Source organism: Nyctereutes procyonoides, unplaced genomic scaffold, assembly GCF_905146905.1.
Source record: "Nyctereutes procyonoides isolate TBG_1078 unplaced genomic scaffold, NYPRO_anot_genome, whole genome shotgun sequence".
NCBI classification, from domain to species: Eukaryota; Metazoa; Chordata; class Mammalia; order Carnivora; family Canidae; genus Nyctereutes; species Nyctereutes procyonoides.
The window spans coordinates 22,963,846-22,982,201 of NW_026575043.1; the positions used below are offsets into that span (position 1 = coordinate 22,963,846).

The window sequence follows — 18,356 nt, forward strand, 5'->3', positions numbered from 1 at the left end:
CAACGTGCATAAGCCACACTCTTAGCCTTCTCACCGGTGCCTGTGAGAGCTGCCCAGGGCTTTGAGGAATCAAAGAAGGGACAGAACCTTGGACAGTTGTAGGGCTGGGGAGAAGGTGGGGAAAGGGGGGTATCTGCCCTGCAGACAGCCAATCCCACCAGGCACACACGCCCTCCATGCTCGGGCTAAGTCCAGTTCTTGGCGGTGTTCCAAACTTGCTGTATTCTCTGTCCTTTGCCGTCCTTCCGCCAGGAACACGTGCTCCCTAACTGCACCCATCCTTCAGGCTTTGGCTCAGGCCTCGTCCTTCTGGAATCCTTCCTTATCCACCCCGCACTGAAGTGAGTACCTGTCCTCAGTGTCCCCACGGCTGGGGGGATGTACCTGTCCTCGGTGTTCCCACGGCTGGGGGACGTACCTGTCCTCGGTATCCCCACGGCTGGGGGGATGTACCTGTCCTCGGTGTCCCCACGGCTGGGGGGATGTACCTGTCCTCGGTGTTCCCACAGCTGGGGGACGTACCTGTCCTCGGTATCCCCACGGCTGGGGGGATGTACCTGTCCTCCGTGGCGCCACGGCTGGGGGGATGTACCTGTCCTCGGTGTCCCCACGGCTGGGGGGACGCACCTGTCCTCGGTGTCCCCATGGCTGGGGGGGACGTACCTGTCCTCGGTGTCCCCATGGCTGGGGGGACGTACCTGTCCTCGGTGTCCCCACGGCTGGGGGGATGCCTGTGGAAACGCCACCAGGCCACACAGTTTCCCTCTTTATCTGTGCCACGGGCGGGTCTGTGTCATACTTGCTGTGGGCTCCGGAGCAACCAGCACAAAGTCTCGCCCCTAATAGCTAGACAGATGCTAAAAGGTGCTTTACTAAGGTGGGGTGGTTTCCGAATCGGTTTCTATGTCCTTATTTCAAGCCTTCCTTACCCAGCCTTCTGGCCGCTAATGCACTAACACTTAGGCTGGAAGATGCTCAAGCAGCATCGGAGAGCAAGCATCACAGGAGCGCACTGGGACCTGGGGTATGTCCTTCCACGACCCGGGAGCAGAGGCCTCACAGCCGACGGGCCCGGGGAGACGGGCTGTCCCCGGCCGCCGAGGATGAGGATGCGGGGGGCTGACCAAAGGCAGCTGCGACCGGCCCCAGCAGGGGGGCAGGGGTTGGAGGGGGTGGCGGCCAGGCCCCGGGGGACAGCAGGCCGCGGAGCGCGCTTACCTCCGCCTTGAGAACGTGCATCAGGTTGCCCTTCTCCATGTACTCCATCACCAGGGAGTAGTTCCCTTCCTCGAGGATGACGCCCAGGAGCTTCACCACCCGCCTGTGCCGCAGCCTGTGCATCATCCTGCCCTCCTCCAGGAGGGACTCGTTGTACCTGCGGGACGGAAGGCGGCCCGTGTCCCTCGAGGCCTGAGGACGCGGGACACGCGGCCACTGCAGCCCACGCTGCTGTCCGGGCTCGTGAGGGTCTTGACCCCTTCCGGGCCCGGTGCTGGCGTCGGCGGGCAGAGGGGTCCTCGGTCCTTCCCGGGGGTGTGCAGCGAGCACTCAAGAGACCTCAGAGCAGGGGAGGAACGACAAGCCCCCGGGGACGCAGCCCCACAGACGCCACCCCACACCACGCGGCCTCTCTTGCTAGCGAGTCCACCGACTGCTTTCAACATGGGGCTTCTGGAACCTCTAATTAATGGGCTACCTCTTTTTGCCCTCTATGTAGGGCCGGTCCCCAGCAGAGCTCTGCAGCAAGTACCCAAGTCTCTCTCACGGACCCCTCCACTTTCTTCTCACTGCTTCCCTCCTGCCCCTTCAGTTCCTTCAGTCTCTCTAATCCCCCCCATCCCTCCTCTTCCATGGTCAGCTGGCCCTGAGCTTCCTGCTAACCAGCCTCAGAATCCTCAGGAGCCGTTCAGGGCTAACGATGACCAGCTAGCAGCGTTATCTGACAAAGTCTGCACGCTGTCACCCCGCCGTCTGTCTCCTTCTAAACCCCGGGCCGTGCTTGCCCACACCTCCCAGGAGTTCTTCCCATGGCCCAGCCCGAAACCTGCCCCAGCCACCCACTCACTCAGTGCGCTTGGGCCCTGTGTACACCTTCTTCAGGATTACGAGTCCGTGGGATCTGTGTAAACACAAAGACACCTTCCCGAAGCCCCCGCTGTCCAGATGCTCCTTCTCCAAAAAGTCACTAGATTTCATCTTAATGTCATCCAAGGACATGGTTGGTTTCTTTGTGAATCCTAAGAATGTCCACAAATGCACCACCTTTTCCTCCTCAGAGCTGTGCCCTGTACAACAGAAACACAAACGCAAACAAGGAGACATCTCAGTGCAGAAAGTCACTATTCAAAACACATGTAAAGTTCCACCACGTGCTTGGTGTGCCTTAATCTTTTTGAGGATGGATGTAGCTTGTAAATACACCATTTGTCGTATTTTTGAGAATTACAGAAAACCACAAGTTTTATTCTTTTAAACTTCCATCTCTGGCAACACGGAGGACTACAAAAATTGTAAAACCCTCCTGCTCCAAAAGATCTCTGTGTATGGGATAACATACCACAAATGTCCATTCAAATGCATAGGTGGGCCCAATAGAAAGGAGAATAATACCAGGGATTAAAAAAAAAAAAAAAAAGAGCAGGCATTGGCCCCGCTGGTGGCTGCTATGGACTGCAAGTGTTCACCCCAAGTTTCATTGGTTAAAGCTGACCTCACAGTGACAGTATTAGGAGGTAGAGTTTTTGGGAGGTAGTTGGGTCATGAAAGTAGAAGTCTCATGAATGAGCTTAGGTTCCTTATAAAAGCTGTAAGAGCTCCCTTTCTCTCTCCCTCGCTCCACTATGTGAGGATACGAGAAGACGACAGCCATCTGCAAACCAGGAAGCCCGTCCTCACCAGGCACTGAATCTTTCGATACCTTCATATTGAACTTCCAGCCTCCGTAACTGTGAGAAATTATGTCAACTGTTTAAGCCCTCAGTCCATATTTTGTTATAGCACCTGAACTAGGACAGTGGCCCTAATGTGGATGGCCAATCTTGACATCCAAATGTCAAGGTTTAAAATGCAGCCAGGGACAGGAGAGATCATGGCAAGGCAAGAAAAGAGGGGTGAAACAGAGACTCCCCCCTTAAAATGGCACTTGTCAGTGAAGGGATGGACGGGGAAAAAACAGTCTGCCAAGCAGAGGAAATCGCTTGTCTTGGATAGGACGTGGGGGATAAAAAGCACCTCCAAGTGAATTCATAACCTGGGCCCATCTTCAAATAGATTTGGGCTTTGAATTTATACTTCTCCTATGGCCAAAACGGCCCAAACTAAGAACTTTTTAAAAAGAAAATGTGTAGGGACGCCTGGGAGGCTCAGTGGTTGGGCATCTGCCTTCAGCCCAGAGGGTGATCCTGGAGTCCCAGGATCGAGTCCTGCATCAGGATCCCTGCGTGGACCTGCTTCTCCCTCTGCCTGTGTCTCTGCCTCTCTCTCTGTGTCTCATGAATAAATAAATAAAATCTTTAAAAATAAATAAAAAATAAATGAAAAGAAAGTGGCTACAGGCTGATGATATCCCTGAGTTAAGTTTAGGTTAAGCAAACAAACACCCTCAAGAAAGACCAGATATAATTCCCACAAGTAAAGTCTAACTTAACATTAGCTCCTGTTCCAAAATTACAAAACACAAAGGAGAAAGTTCAGCATGAGCCAGACCCAGCAGATACAATGGCAGTAGTAGGCACCAAGGAATTTTAGGTAATTAAACTATTGGATACTCTTAGAAAATAACAGGTTGTGAGTAACTATGAATAAAAGAATCAATTTGAAGAATATAAAAACAATGCATTCTCTAGAAGGAATATAAAGGTGGAAGGAGGATGAGGATTTGGAGAATTTGTACATAAGTAACACAAGGTATACAGTGTATGTAATCTCAAAACAGAATTGTTTGCTTCTCCTTCTTCCATTCATTTTCCTCAAACTGAAGAATAAAAACTCATGGGGGACCATAATGAGATGCCATTACACACCTACCAAAATATCCAAAATTTAAAAGGCTGACTCTACCAAACATAATGGTAAAGATAAGAAACAACTGGAATTCTCATACATTGTGAATAGGAGCATAAAGTGATACAACCACCCTGATAAAAGGTCGGGAGGTTTCTTCTAAAAACGAAACATACACTTAAACCAGGGGCCAAGCAATTCCAAGCCTAAAGGAAATGAAAACCTATGTCCCCAAAGATTTGTATGAAGTTCAGAGCAGCTTTATTCATCACCCCAAACTTGAAAAAGTGATGATGCATCAAGAGGACACTGGATGAAAAAAAAAAAAAAAAGATTGTATATTCATACAATGGATTACAACTCAGAAATGAAAAGCAATGAACTACTAATATACACAACAACGTGGATGAGTCACAAAACATACTAAATAGAAGGAGCCTCGTACAAAAGAATACATACTGTATAACTCCATCTATATTAAGTTCTATTGCTTTTTAAAGATTTTATTTATTCATGAGAGACACACAGAGAGGCAGAGACACAGGCAGAGGGATAAGCAGACTCCCTGTGGGGAGCCCAATGCAGAACTTGGTCCCGGGACCTGGGATCATGTCCTGAGCCAAAGGCAGACACTTAACCGCTGAGCCACCCAGGCCTCCCAATATATTAAGTTCTAGAACAAAGTAATTTTTTTAAATTTTTATTTATTTATGATAGTCACAGAGAGAGAGAGAGAGAGAGAAGCAGAGACACAGGCAGAGGGAGAAGCAGGCTCCATGCACCGGGAGCCTGACGTGGGATTCGATCCCGGGTCTCCAGGATCACGCCCTGGGCCAAAGGCAGGCGCCAAACTGCTGCGCCACCCAGGGATCCCTAGAACAAAGTAATCTATCTTGGAAAAGGAGTACCTTTCTAGGGACAGGTTGCCCAGGGACAGGGTGAGGACTGAATAGTTTGGGGCATTAGGTAATGTTCTGGGGTGGTAGTAATGCTCTACCATCTCGGTAGGGGTTAGGGATACACAGGCATAAGGATTTGTCAATACTCAGCAAATGTAGGCAAATCCTGCATCAAAAGAAAACTCTGGGGGATCCCTGGGTGGCTCAGCGGTTTAGCGCCTGCCTTTGGCCCAGGGCGCAATCCTGGAGTCCCGGGATCGAGTCCCATGTCGGGCTCCTGGCATGGAGCCTGCTTCTCCCTCTGCCTGTGTCACTCTGCCTCTCTCTCTCTCTCTCTTCCTCTATGTCTATCATAAATAAATAAATAATAAATCTTTAAAAAAAAAAAAAAAGAAAACTCTGGGGGATCTCTGGGTGGTTCAGCGGTTTAACGCCTGCCTTTGGCCCAGGGCGCAATCCTGGAGTCCCAGGATCGAGTCCCATGTCGGGCTCCCGTCATGGAGCCTGCTTCTCCCCCTGCCTGTGTCTCTGCCTATCATAAATAAATAAATCTTTTTTTTAAAAAAAAAGAAAGCTCCGTAAACATATTGAACTCTCGTTAGTGGTGTACATGCTGAAAATATTTAGGAGGAAGGGTACTGACATCTGCAATTTACTTTGCAGATAGACTGGTGGAGAGAGACAGTGGTAGACAGATACTATGTGACAAAGCGGGTGGAATAAAATAATATTGACAGTAGACACATGAAAGTTCACTCTAAGGATCCCTGGGTGGCGCAGCGGTTTGGCGCTTGCCTTTGGCCCAGGGCGCGATCCTGGAGACCCGGGATCGAATCCCACGTCGGGCTCCCGGTGCGTGGAGCCTGCTTCTCCCTCTGCCTATGTCTCTGCCTCTCTCTCTCTCACTGTGTGACTATCATAAATAAATAAAAATTAAAAAAAAATTTAAAAAAAAAAAAAAAGAAAGTTCACTCTAAGATTTTTAAAAATTTGTTTCTATGTTTATTAATTTTTCCTGTATATTTCTCATCTTTCTAATAGTATGTATGTCAAAACTAAGAAACCAACCTTGTACATTACTATTAATGAAACCCCCCACTTGATTCTGATTTTACTTTTTTTTTTTTTTTTTTTTTTTTACAAATGCCCCTTTTCTGGTCTAGGATCCAATCCAGGATACTACATTGCCTTTTATAGCTTTTAGTTTTTTTTTTTTTTTTTTAAAAAAAACCTTTACCCTTTCTCCCAACTCCTGCTTCTGGCATCCCCCATTCTCTGGATCTATGAGCAAGATTGTTTGCTTGCTTTTTTTTCTTTCCTTCCTTCTTTCAAGATTCTACAAATAAGTGAGATCATAGGGCATTTGTCTGACATTTCGCTTAGCACAATGCCGTCAAGGATCAATCACGTTGTCACAAATGGCAAGATTTCCTTATTTTTTATGGCTGAATATATATTGATACATTGAAGAATATCAATCAATATATATTGTTATATTATATATAGATAAAATTATATATTTATATATTATCAATATCGATACCATCAATATAATCAGTATTACATGTTGAGATACATAAATCACATCTTCTTTTTCCATTTATCTATTGATGGACTGTTAAGCTATTTCCATATCTTGGCTATTAATGCTGCTGTGAACATGGGAGTGCACATGTCTTTTTGATTGTGCTTTTGTTTTCTTTGAGTAAATACCCAGAATTTTTTGAGGAAGCTTCATACTGTTTTCCATAATGGCTACAACAATTCACATTCTCACCAACAGGTACAAAGGTTCCCCTTTCTCCACATCCTTGCCAGCACTTGTTATCTTGTCTGTATAACAGCAGCTCTAATAGGTATGAGATTATATCTCATTGTGGTTTTGATCTGCATTTCCCTGATGACGCTGAGCATCATTTTTATGGGTCTGTTGGTCATCATGTATCTTCTTTGGAAAAATGTCTATTTAGATCTTCTACTCATTTTTTAGTTAAATTTTTTTTTTTTTGCTATGAAGTTGTATGAGTTTTTTATATATTTTGGATATTAAGCTCCTAACAGATGTATGGTTTGCAAACATTTTCACCCATTCAATAGGTTGCCCTTTCAATTTTGTTGATGTTTTCCCTTGCTGTAAAGAAGCTTTTTAGTTTGATGTAGTGGTGTTGTGTAGTGGTCTACGACAGTCTGGCTCAGGTTACCATCTGCACCTTGTACAAAGGTTGTGGGCAGACCACATCACCCCAAAAAAGTTCACATATCAGCACAGTAGACAACACTAAGGACCATCTTTTTTATAACTATGAGACATTGCCAAACAAGAGGAAGCACCCTCTGGGAAGAAGCACATCTATGTATGGGATAGACAAGGGTGGGGAAGGCTACACAAATAAAGGGCCAAAGACCAGGAACAGAGGGTGGTGATTGTATTGAGGCAGGCATTGAAAGAGAGGTAGCAGAGTCATATTACTGTGGAAAAAGCACAGGCCTTTCTCTTGAGAGTATGAACTCTAACTCTACAATTTATTAGCCTCATGACTTGGGTAACTTACAAACCTCAATTTCTTCATTTCCCAAAGGAAACACATTTGTTGCCTGCTTTATGGCTCTGGCTATGGCAGGCCCAGCTGCCCACATTTATCCAAATTTATCCCGTTTCAGTGGCCTTTGAGAATATCAGTCTGCAGCTGGGATCCTCTGCTCAGTAGCTCTCTACTGATCCATCCTTGTGAGAATAGTAAGGTTGGGGAGATAGAGTAATTCGTTCCACTCTCCCCTATAACCCTCTGAGGGCATATTCTTCTCCTGGGTCATCCTGTTCATCCTTCAGGTCTCAATGAAATGTCATTTCCTCAAGGAAGCTATCCTAGGTCTTCCCATTAGACATTTTCATAGCACCCTTTACTTCTCCCTTGAAATAATTAAGATAGCTGTAATTTGAGAATTATTTCTAATTAATTACATAGGAGGCAAGAAACTATCTTGTGTACTGCCTATAGTGCCTGGGGCAAAACCTGACATTTTTTGCCCTAGGCACTGATCAGTAACAGGACAAGGACACCCACTCTTGCCACTTGTATTCAACATAATGTGGGAAGTCCTAGCCATAGCAATTAGGCAAGAAAAAGAAAAGGTACCCAAATTGGAAAGAAAACAGCAAAGCTGTCACTATTTGCAGAAGACATGACATTATATATAAGAAACCATGAAGATTCCATATGTCCTAATTGATCATTAAATGGGTAATTATTTTTTAAAAGGACTATTTAATTGTCCAAAATGAAATGATACAGTTAAATGAATTACAGGACATTCATAAGATGGAAGCTTATATAGCCATTCAAAATAATAAGTAAAAATAAAAATATATTTACAGATAGATGGCTAGATATACATATAGATATATGTACAGAAAAAAAAAAGACCTAACAAAAGACACTAAAATGTTAGCAAAGATTATATTTGTATAGTAGGGTGATTTTTATTTTCTTCCATACACTTTCATTTTCCAAATTTCCTACAATAAGCATGAATTACATTTATAATAAAATATATTGCTTAATGACAATAATTACTCCACTTAGTATTTCTTTAATCAAATCAGAGATGCTGAAACAGATTATTTACAAGGATGGTCCTGGCAACATCACATAGAATGACAAAAGCATATAAAACAATTTACATACACAGAAGAGAGAATAAGTTAGGGTGCATCCACACTCTGATACACATCTGGCAGTTTTCAAGACTACTGCTGTATATGACTTAAAAAAAGGCTCAAAGAGTAAAGAAACAGGAAGGAGTTATTAACAGTGAAGTGTGCCAGTTGAGTATAAGATTTCAACTTTTTTTGAGGAGTTATAGTTGCTCTCTTTCCTTCAGCCAAGATCTTGTCTCCTCAAATTTGCCAGGACCAACTAGGATTTGTAGCGCCTCTTGCAAGATTAAGGACCTTGGAGAAAGGAAGCGTCCACTTTGTGAGGTTGGTTCCTGACCCAAATCAGTTCTCCTTCCAGTCTTGCAATTTGCTGGTTTAGTCTGATCTTACTTAATCTTATACACCTCTTGCATGGTTTCCAGTGATTTGTTTTTAACCACTTTCTCTCTCTCTTCTTTTTCCCATGAACAATTCAACTTTATAAGCACTGAGCATCTTAGGAAGGTCTTGTGAATAGTTTAGTACCCAACTAAATACAAAAATACTGAATGTAGACAGGTAGAAAACCGTATTATAAAGCAATTGCAGGGTAATTAATGAAAGCACACTGCCCTCTTATATCATCTTATGATAACTAATTTCAACTAATAATGTAATTGTGTCCATTTTAACAGGATTTCTTAATTTTTTTCATAAATGGATACTAATTCAGGGACTCAGGAAAGCAAATTTTGTTCACTAAAATTAACTAAAAATTTCAAGAAATTTCACAACTTTCTAAATTTTTTTTTTTAAGATTTTATTTATGTATATCAGAGAGAGAAAGAGAGGCAGAGACACAGGCAGAGGGAGAAGCAAGCTCCATGCAGGGAACCTGACATGGGACTCGATCCCGGGACTCCAGGATCAGGCCCTGGGCCAAAGGCAGGTACCAAACCGCTGAGCCACCCAAGGATCCCCTCTAAAATTTTTTTCTAAGGCAGGATGAGTCTATGTATCAAAACACTCACACTGATAGTCAATTTTGTTTGTCAATTATACCTCAGTAAAACTGGGAGAAATACAAAGAAATAGCAATAATAAATAATACCACAAACAAAGGCAAAATTAATTTGTGATATTAACAGGCAGGACAGTAGTTACTACAAGATAGGAGACAGGAGATAGTGAATAAGAAGAGAGAGGACGGGATCCCTGGGTGGCGCAGCGGTTTGGCGCCTGCCTTTGGCCCAGGGCGCGATCCTGGAGACCCGGGATCGAATCCCACGTCGGGCTCCAGGTGCATGGAGCCTGCTTCTCCCTCTGCCTGTGTCTCTGCCTCTCTCTCTCATTCTGTGTGACTATCATAAATAAATAAAAATTAAAAAAAAAATTTTAAAAAAAAAAAAAAAAAGAAGAGAGAGGAACAAGAGGTTTCAGGAACGACGGATGGAAATGTTCTATTTCTTAACCTGGGTAATGTTCACTTTATGATACTTCATAAAGCTGTACAATTACAAAACATGCACTTCACGTTGATTATGTTACACTTCAATAAAAAAATTTAAAAAACACTTCTAAAATATTCATACTTACCCTTTGGTGGTAGAAAACTATTTTTTCAATTTTTCAATGATGACCATACATAAGGAGTTAGAAAACGTCAGTTGCCTACCTATCCTGGCCCTCCTTTCCTCTGCTAATAGAACTCTGATTTTACCCAAGTATCCAACATGGGCTTCTCTCAGGTTCTTTATTATATTAATGGCTTAATGTTGGCTGGATGTTATATTCTGAATTATATTCAACATTAAGCCAACATTAATGGCTTAATGTTGGCCCCAAATAAGAGCTCCAAGTAAGGAAGAACCAAATGAAGAGCAAAGGATAGACTGGAAGAGTTCAACCAGGTATTATGATATACATTAGCACATTATGACCCCATGGAGTAAGTTTTATTCTTATCATTTCAATTTAGAAATAAGGAAATTAAAATCTGGAACTAAATAATTCACCTAAAGTGGCAGATCCTGGCACTGAACCTTTGTTTTTTCATTCAAACTTCCTTGAGCAATTCGCTGATACGTGCAACTTCTCTAGACAGCAAACTATAACCTTTGTTAAAAACTCATTCAGGGCAGCCCGGGTGGCTCAGCAGTTTGGTGCCACCTTCAGCCCAGGGCGTGATCCTGGGCCCCGGGATCGAGTCCCACGTCGGGCTCCCTGCATGGGGCCTGCTTCTCCCTCTGCCTGGGTCTCTGCCTCTCTGTGTGTCTCTCATGCATAAATAAATAAAATCTTAAAAAAAAAAATTCAAAGACCTAATCTTATAGCCTTGTCACCTATATTAAATGAGTATGCTACAGTCAGAAACATGGGGAATGCAGAGACTAAATTTTTAAAGCGTAACAAAATATGTGGTTCAAAAATCAGCATTTTACAGGTTAATGCAGTCAATCACTTTTGCCAGAATATAACATCCAGCCAAAGCAATGAACCTATGTGTATATATTTCCAAATACCAGATCATATTGGTGGTATTAACATATTACAGATTAATAAGCACCAAATAGGAGTTTGCCATTTTGGAAGTTGATATCTTAGGAATTTTTAATTGTCATTAACATTCACGTTCTTAAAAGTGCAACATATTGGTGTGCCTGGGTAGCTCAGTCGTGTGGGCACCTGACTCTCCAGGTCAGCTCAGGTCATCATCTCAGGGTTGTAAGATTGAGCCTGGCATCCCATGTGCCTCCACATGGGTGTGTGGCGACTGCTTAAGACTCTCTCTCTTCTCTGCCCCTACATCCCACTAAAAAAAAAAAAAAAAAAAAAGGGGGGGGGCAGCATGTTTCTGCTGCTCCATACAGTTCAGAGGAAAATTAAAATTAAGTAATTAATTAATAATTAATCATTGGGAAAAAAATTAATCATTGGGCAGCCCGGGTGGCTCAGCGGTTTAGCACCTGCCTTCAGCCCAGGACCTGATCCTGGAGACCTGGGATTGAGTCCCACATCAGCCGCCCTGCATGGAGCCTGCTTCTCCCTCCGCCTGTGTCTCTGCCTCTCTCTCTCTCTGTCTCTCATGAATAAATAAATAAAATCTTAAAAAAAAAATATTTGAAAAAGAATTGATTGTTATTTTTGTTTTATTACCAATAATTATAAAATTATTGCTAATACGTAATTATCATAAAATCCGATCTTTTTATCAGCAATTATAAAATCATTGTTAATAAGTAATTATTAAATTAATTGATCATTATTTTGTTTTATTAGCAATAATTATAAAATCACTGCTAATAATTATAAAATTAATAATTGATCATTTTTGTTTTGTTAGCAATGATTTTCTAATTATTGCTAATAAGTAATTATGAAATCAATTGATCATTATTTTATCAGCAATAATTATAAAATTATTGCTAATAAGTAATTATTATAAAAGAAACAATTATTATCTTGCTTTATTAGCAATAATTATAAAATTATTGCTAAGTAATTATATAAAATTAATAACTGATCATTATTTTGTTTTACCAGCAATAATTATAAGATTATTGCTAATAAGTAATTATTATAAAAGAAATAATTGATCATTATTTTGTTTTATTAGCAATGATTATAAAATTATTGCTAAGTAATTATATAAAATTGATAATTGATCATTATTTTGCTTTATCAGCAATAATTAGAAAATCATTGCTAGTAAGTAATTATCATAAAATTAATAATCGATCATTATTTTTGTTTTGTTAGCAATGATTTTCTAATCATTGCTAGTAAGTAATTATGAAATCAACTGATCATTATTTTATCAGCAGTAATTATAAAATCATTGCTAACTAATTATTATGAAACTAGTAACTGATCATTATTCCTGTCGCATTAGCAATAGGGATAATGACACGCCCTGAATCGGCAACGTCGCCTCCAGCTTCCGTGTTTACAGGCGCCGCAGCGCCGCAGGTCCCCTCCGCGCCCTCGCACCTACCTGACCTTCACAAAACGCAGGTCAAGTACGAGGCCCCCGTCTGGGCCGGGGGTTCCCTGCGCCTCGATCCCCGGGTGTCAGCGAGCGAAGCGCCGACCCCGGCGACAAGGCCCGAGGGGCGGCGCCCCCGCAGCGCGCGCACCGGCAGCCGCGCGGGGTCTCGGTCCGCCCGCCCCGCCGCCCCGCCGCCCCTCCGGGTGGCCGGCTCGCCTCCGCGGCCCTGCGGTAGGGCGAGGGGGAGCCGCAGGGAGTCCCGCCGCGCCCGCCTAGCCCCAGGGCGGGCCCGCGCCGAGCCTCCGCGCCACCATCCCGGGCCGGGCCGGGCCGGGCGGGCCCCGCCCCCGGCCTCCTTCCGGGCCGCCCGCCGGAGCCCCGCCCACCGGGAGCCCCGTCCCCGCCCGACTTCCGGCGCGCGCCGGCCCCGCCCCCGCCGGAGCCCCGCCCCACGGAGGCCCCGCCCCCGCCCGGAAGTCGGTCGCCGGCGAACCTGGATGTGGCAACCGCGGCCTCGGCGCGGTTACTTTCGATTCTGCGGCCGAGTCCCCGAGGCCCGGTCAGGGCGGAGCGAGGCGGCGGCGGGAGCGTCGGGAGGGCCTCCGAGGCCGCCACGGCCTCTCCGGGCGTCCGTCCGAGCCTGGCGGCGGGGTCGCTCGGGGAGTCGGAGCCGCGCCCTCGTGCCCTCCGCGCCCCGCGCCCGGCTCCCGGCTCCGGGGCCCCCGTGGGCGGTGCGCGCCCTGCGGCGCGGCCGGGGCTCCCTCCCTGCGGCGGGCGGCGGGCGGCGGGCGGCGGCGCACCTGCACCTGCGGATGGGGCCGCCGGCAGCGCGCTCCGGGAGGCCTGGTCCGGCGTCCGCGCCTCCGGCTGTGAGCGAGTGCGCGGGGCGCGGGGCCGGCGGGAGGGCGTGGACTGCTCGCCCCGCCTCCGCGGCCTCCGGAACCGGGAGGAGGGGAGCGCCCGCCGCGCCCCGCCGCGGCCCAGAGCTGGCCCCCGGGGCGCCGAGGCTCGGCTGCGCCGCGGAGGGCACCGGTGATGGAGCCCGCGACGCCTGGACAGGCGGCCCGGCCGGGGGTAAGCCCTGCGGAGGCCCCAGCACGGCCCGGCCCCGGCCGGCCCGGCCCGGCCCCGGCCCGGCCTGCCCGGCGGCTGCCCCGAACCTGTTTAGTGGGGCCGAGGCGACCCGCCCCGCGGAGGGACAAGTGTGATCTGTACCCTGCAGCCCTTGAGCGCGGCGACCTGCGAGGCTCCAGCCCGGTGGGCAACGCCGCCCTGTCCATCCGACAGCCAGCCACGGACAGCTTGGCCGCCGGGCTTGAGCGGCGCGGGACCCCTGACACCTGGATTCTTTTCAACACCTACAGTAGACTCGTGTCAATGTACTTTACGCATATTTTTGAACACTTACAGTTCCTCTAGTTTATTGTTAGAATGCAGTATAGAATGCATACAACATGTAGAATATGCCTTGAATTGACTGTCAGTCAACAGCTGGCTATTGAGGTTTTGGGGGGAGCCACAAGTTATATGGGGATTTTCAATTGTGGGGGAGGGGCTAGTGCCCGTAACCCCTGTATTCAAGGGTCAAGCGTATGCCTCAAGAGAATAAGAAGCCACAAGCTGGAAGAAAGTATTTGCAAATGACATCTGATAAAGGACTGTGTTACCCCCAGTATACTGAAAATTCACCAATAAGGAAAGGAACAGCCCACTTACAAAATGGGCAAAAGATCTGAACAGGCACCTCGCCATATAGATGGCAAATATGCGAAACTGTGCTCAGCATTATAGGTCATTAGGGCGTTGCAAGTTTGAAACAGCAATGAGATACCACTAAATACCTATTAGAATGGCTAAAATCTTTTTTTTTAATATTTATTTATTTATCATAGAGAGAGAGGCAGAGACACAGGAAGAGGGAGAAGCAGGCTCCATGCCGGGAGCCTGACATGGGACTCGATCCCGGGACTCCAGGATTGCGCCCTGGGCCAAAGGCAGGCGCTAAACCACTGAGCCACCCTGGAATCCCCCTAGAATGGCTAAAATCTAAAACACCGATGATGAGTGTTGGTGAGGATGTGGAGGAACAGGAATTCTCATTCGTTGTTGTGAATGCAGATTAGATTGGTACATCCACTTTGGAAGAGAGTTGGGTTTCAGAAGCTGCAAATAATCTTACCATTATCATATGGTCCAGAAACCACATTCCTGGTATTTGCTCAAGTAAGTTGAAAGCTTATATCTACACAAGAATCTGTATATCAAGTATAAACACTTATGAGTGTTTATAGCACATTTGTTCCTAATTGCCAAAACTTGGAGGCAACCAAGATGTTCTTCAGTAAGTGAATGTGCAAAAACACTGGTCCATCCATACAACGGAATATTATTCAGCACTTAAAAGCTATCAGTCCATGAAAAAGCATGGAGAAACCTTAAATGTCTAAGTGAAAGCTAAACTGAAAAAAAGGCTACATAATACATGATTCCAACTATATAACATTCTGGAGAAGGCAAAGGTATGGAGGCAGGAAAAAAAAAATCGGGTCAGATTTGCAGGGAGGTGGAACACAGGCTTTTAGGGCAACAAAACTATTCTGTATAGTGCTGTAATGGTGAATACATCAGACATTGCCAAAACCCACAAATGTACAACAAAGAAAGTGAAACCAGATGTGAACTATGGACTTTGCATGATAGTGTGTCAGTGAGGTGACTGGTTATTAACAAATATTGCCTCGCTGGTGCAGGACGCTGATGGCAGGATAAGCTGCATGTTTGTGGGTACCGGGGGAGGTAAAATAGGAGCATTCTGCTCTTTCCACTGTTTTGGAAACTCTTCATTTGGAAACCTATTCACTCAACAAACATTTCTGACTGATAAATGCTAAGCAGATACTAGACATAAGAATAATTGATGGGGGATCCCTGGGTGGCGCAGCGGTTTGGCGCCTGCCTTTGGCCCGGGGCGCGATCCTGGAGACCCGGGATCGAGTCCCATGTCGGGCTCCCGGTGCATGGGGCCTGCTTCTCCCTCTGCCTGTGTCTCTGCCTCTCTCTCTCTCTCTGTCTCTGTGACTATCATAAATAAATGAGAATTTTAAAAAAAAAGATAAAAAACTTATTTAAAAAAAATAATTGATGGTAGATACAAGTGCTACAAAAAGGCATTCATTCAGTATTAAATTCATGTTAAATATTTGCAGAGCACTGTTTGCAAAAACTAAAGGCTCAGTTGTGAATAAATCAAAAATACCCTTTTGGAGATTACATGCTAGTGGGGAAGATGAATGAATGAGGAAACTAGTATGTTAGTGGTAAGTGCAAAGAGAAAAAAGAGCACCAAAGTTGGATAGGAGATGTGCATGTATGAGTAGGCAATGGGTCATGGTATTGAATGGCTAGGTGCAAAGGTAATATTTAAGTAAGGAAGTGAGGGAGGAAGCCATGAGGATATTTTGGGGAAAAAGCAAGGACAAAGTCTTAGAGATGGGAGCATGACAAGGAGATGCCTGAGAAGGAACAAGATAAAAAGTAGTGATAGAGGATGAGTTCAGTGATGTTAGGGAGCAGGAGAGACTATGTGAGGCTCTGTAGGTGATTTAAAGAATTTTGCCTTTTACAGAGTCATTGAAGGGCTCTGTGCAGAAGAAAAGCATGCTCTAAATTATAATGGAATCATTTTAGATGCTGAGTTGAAAATCTAAAAGGAACAAGAACAGGGGAACCGGGATGGCTCAATTGGTTAAGCATCTGACTTTTTCTTTAGATTTTAAAATCTGTTTTAGAGCAAGAGCGTGCAAGGTGAGAGGGGTAAGGGGAGAAGGAGATAGAGAATCTCAAGCAGACTCCCCACTGAACCTGGCACCCAAGGTAGGGCTTGCTCTCACAACCCCAAGATCAGCACCTGGGCCGAAAATTAAGAGTCAGAGGCTTAACTGACTGAGCCACTCAGTCCGACTCTTGATTTCAGCTCAGGTCATGATCTCAGAGTTGTGAGATTAAGCCCAGGGGAAGGCTCCATGCTCAGCACAGAGTCGGCTTGAGATTCTCTCCTCCCTCTATCCCACGCCCATCCAACTTGCTCACTTGCTCTCTCTCAAATAAATACATAGAATCCTTAAAAAAATAAAAGGAATAAGAACAAAGCAGAAAGACAAGTTTGGAGGTTATTACGGTAATGTTGACAGGATAAGGATGGCTTGAATGAGAGTGATAGCAATGGAGATATTGAGGAATTGTCAGATTCTAGACAAAATATGAAGGTGGAAGTGACTATTAGCTTGGAAGTCAGAAACAGCGTATGAGAAATGAAACCAGAAGTTTTCTGTCCTGAGTGTAATTGGACGGACAGAGTTGCTGAGCAGAGAAAAACTAATGACAACAGCAGGTTGGTGGAAATATCAGGAGCTCTATTTGAGCATGTTAAGATTTGAGGTGTCTGTTAAATGCCCAGGTGCAGATGTCAATTAGGCAGATGGATATATGAGTATGGAGCTCAGAGAAGAAGTCCAGGTAGGAAATAGAAATTAGAATGTTATCAACACATGGATGGTATCTAAAACTAAGAGGTGAGATCTTCATGGGAGGGAATGTTGATAGAAAAGAGGAGAGGTCTGAGAAATGAGCAATGAGGCTCCACAAGGTTTAGAGATTGAGATGAAGTGGAGCCACTAGGAAAGTAGGAGAAAACCTAGCAGGGGTGGGGGTGGGTGGGCAGGAGGGTGGCGTCCGTAAGACAGTAATCAGGTGGGACAGTTGCTACCAATAAGTAAGATGTGGCCTGAGAATTCACCATTGCATTTGATAACATGGAAATTGTCAATGACCACAATAATGTAAATTTAGTGGTATGGTGGGAGCAAAAGCAAGTTTGGAGTCCATTCAAGGAAAAGTTGGAGGAGATAGGGAGAAAACTGAGACACTGTGAATGTAGATAAGTCTTCAAAGGAATTTTTCAGAAAGCAATGAAATTAATAGGAAAGTCCCTTAGAGAGGCAATTGTTGCATAAAATGTTAATAGAAATGTTATCTAGTAAGAGCAATGATAGAGATATGTACCAGGTTCTATGGAAACCAGGAAAAGTTCCATGTGAGATGATATTTTCTAGAGCAAAAGAATCAGGAAAAACTCCACAAAGGAAGTTACCTTTAGGTTGAATCTTAAAATATGAGTAAGAACTTCCTATTCTGGTCTCTATAGGACTCCATAGAATTCAGAATGAATCCTTCCATTGAAAACAATAATGAAAAATGGACAAAATATATAAAATGATTTAAGGCATTGGAACTAATTTCCTTTTTCTCTGGGGCTATATCTAATTCTGTGCAAAGGATAATCGAACCTAAGCAGAAAGTAGCAGTCTCACTGAGGGTGTCAGAGTTTGAAACTTGAAGAGCAAAATCTCAGGAGGGAACTATAAAGAAGTGACCCCCAAATTCTCCATTGGTGTTACACTTCAGTGATTGGCTGATGACTAAACCATGCATGTGTAGGGACAGACTCCAAGAAACCCAGCAAGCAAGAGCAGACCAGAGGCTAAAAGCTGAGCAGTATTTTCAGCAGCTTCATAGTGCTAGAGGGATAGAGGTTAGAGTTCAGTCCTGCCAAGATGAATGGATCTCAGAAAACACCCTAGGCTTTCCATTAATATCTCAGAGGGGACAGGCCCTAAGGGTCAGGACCATGCTTGCCTTAGCCTGCTCAGAATGCTATACACTGAGTAGGTAAATACCATAGAGTAGGTAGCTAAAACAATGCGTATTTATTTTCTCACTGTTCTGAAGACTGGAAGTCTGAGATCAGGATGGTCAGTATCCAGTAAAGATC

At 45.0% G+C, this 18,356-nt stretch overlaps 1 protein-coding gene across 1 annotated transcript in view; it reads right to left on the reverse strand.

Annotated features, from left to right (window-relative positions):
- RIPK1 (receptor interacting serine/threonine kinase 1) overlaps positions 1-2,214 on the reverse strand; it is a 29,278-nt gene extending 27,064 nt beyond the window's left edge. Inside the window, exons 1-2 of the mRNA XM_055322568.1 lie at positions 2,066-2,214; positions 1,219-1,375 (exon numbers count right to left, since the gene is read on the reverse strand). Of these exons, the coding sequence (XP_055178543.1) occupies positions 1,219-1,375; positions 2,066-2,196 (288 nt within the window). The 5' untranslated portion in view covers positions 2,197-2,214. The remainder of the gene's footprint in view (positions 1-1,218; positions 1,376-2,065) is intronic.
- Positions 2,215-18,356: the final 16,142 nt, after the last annotated feature.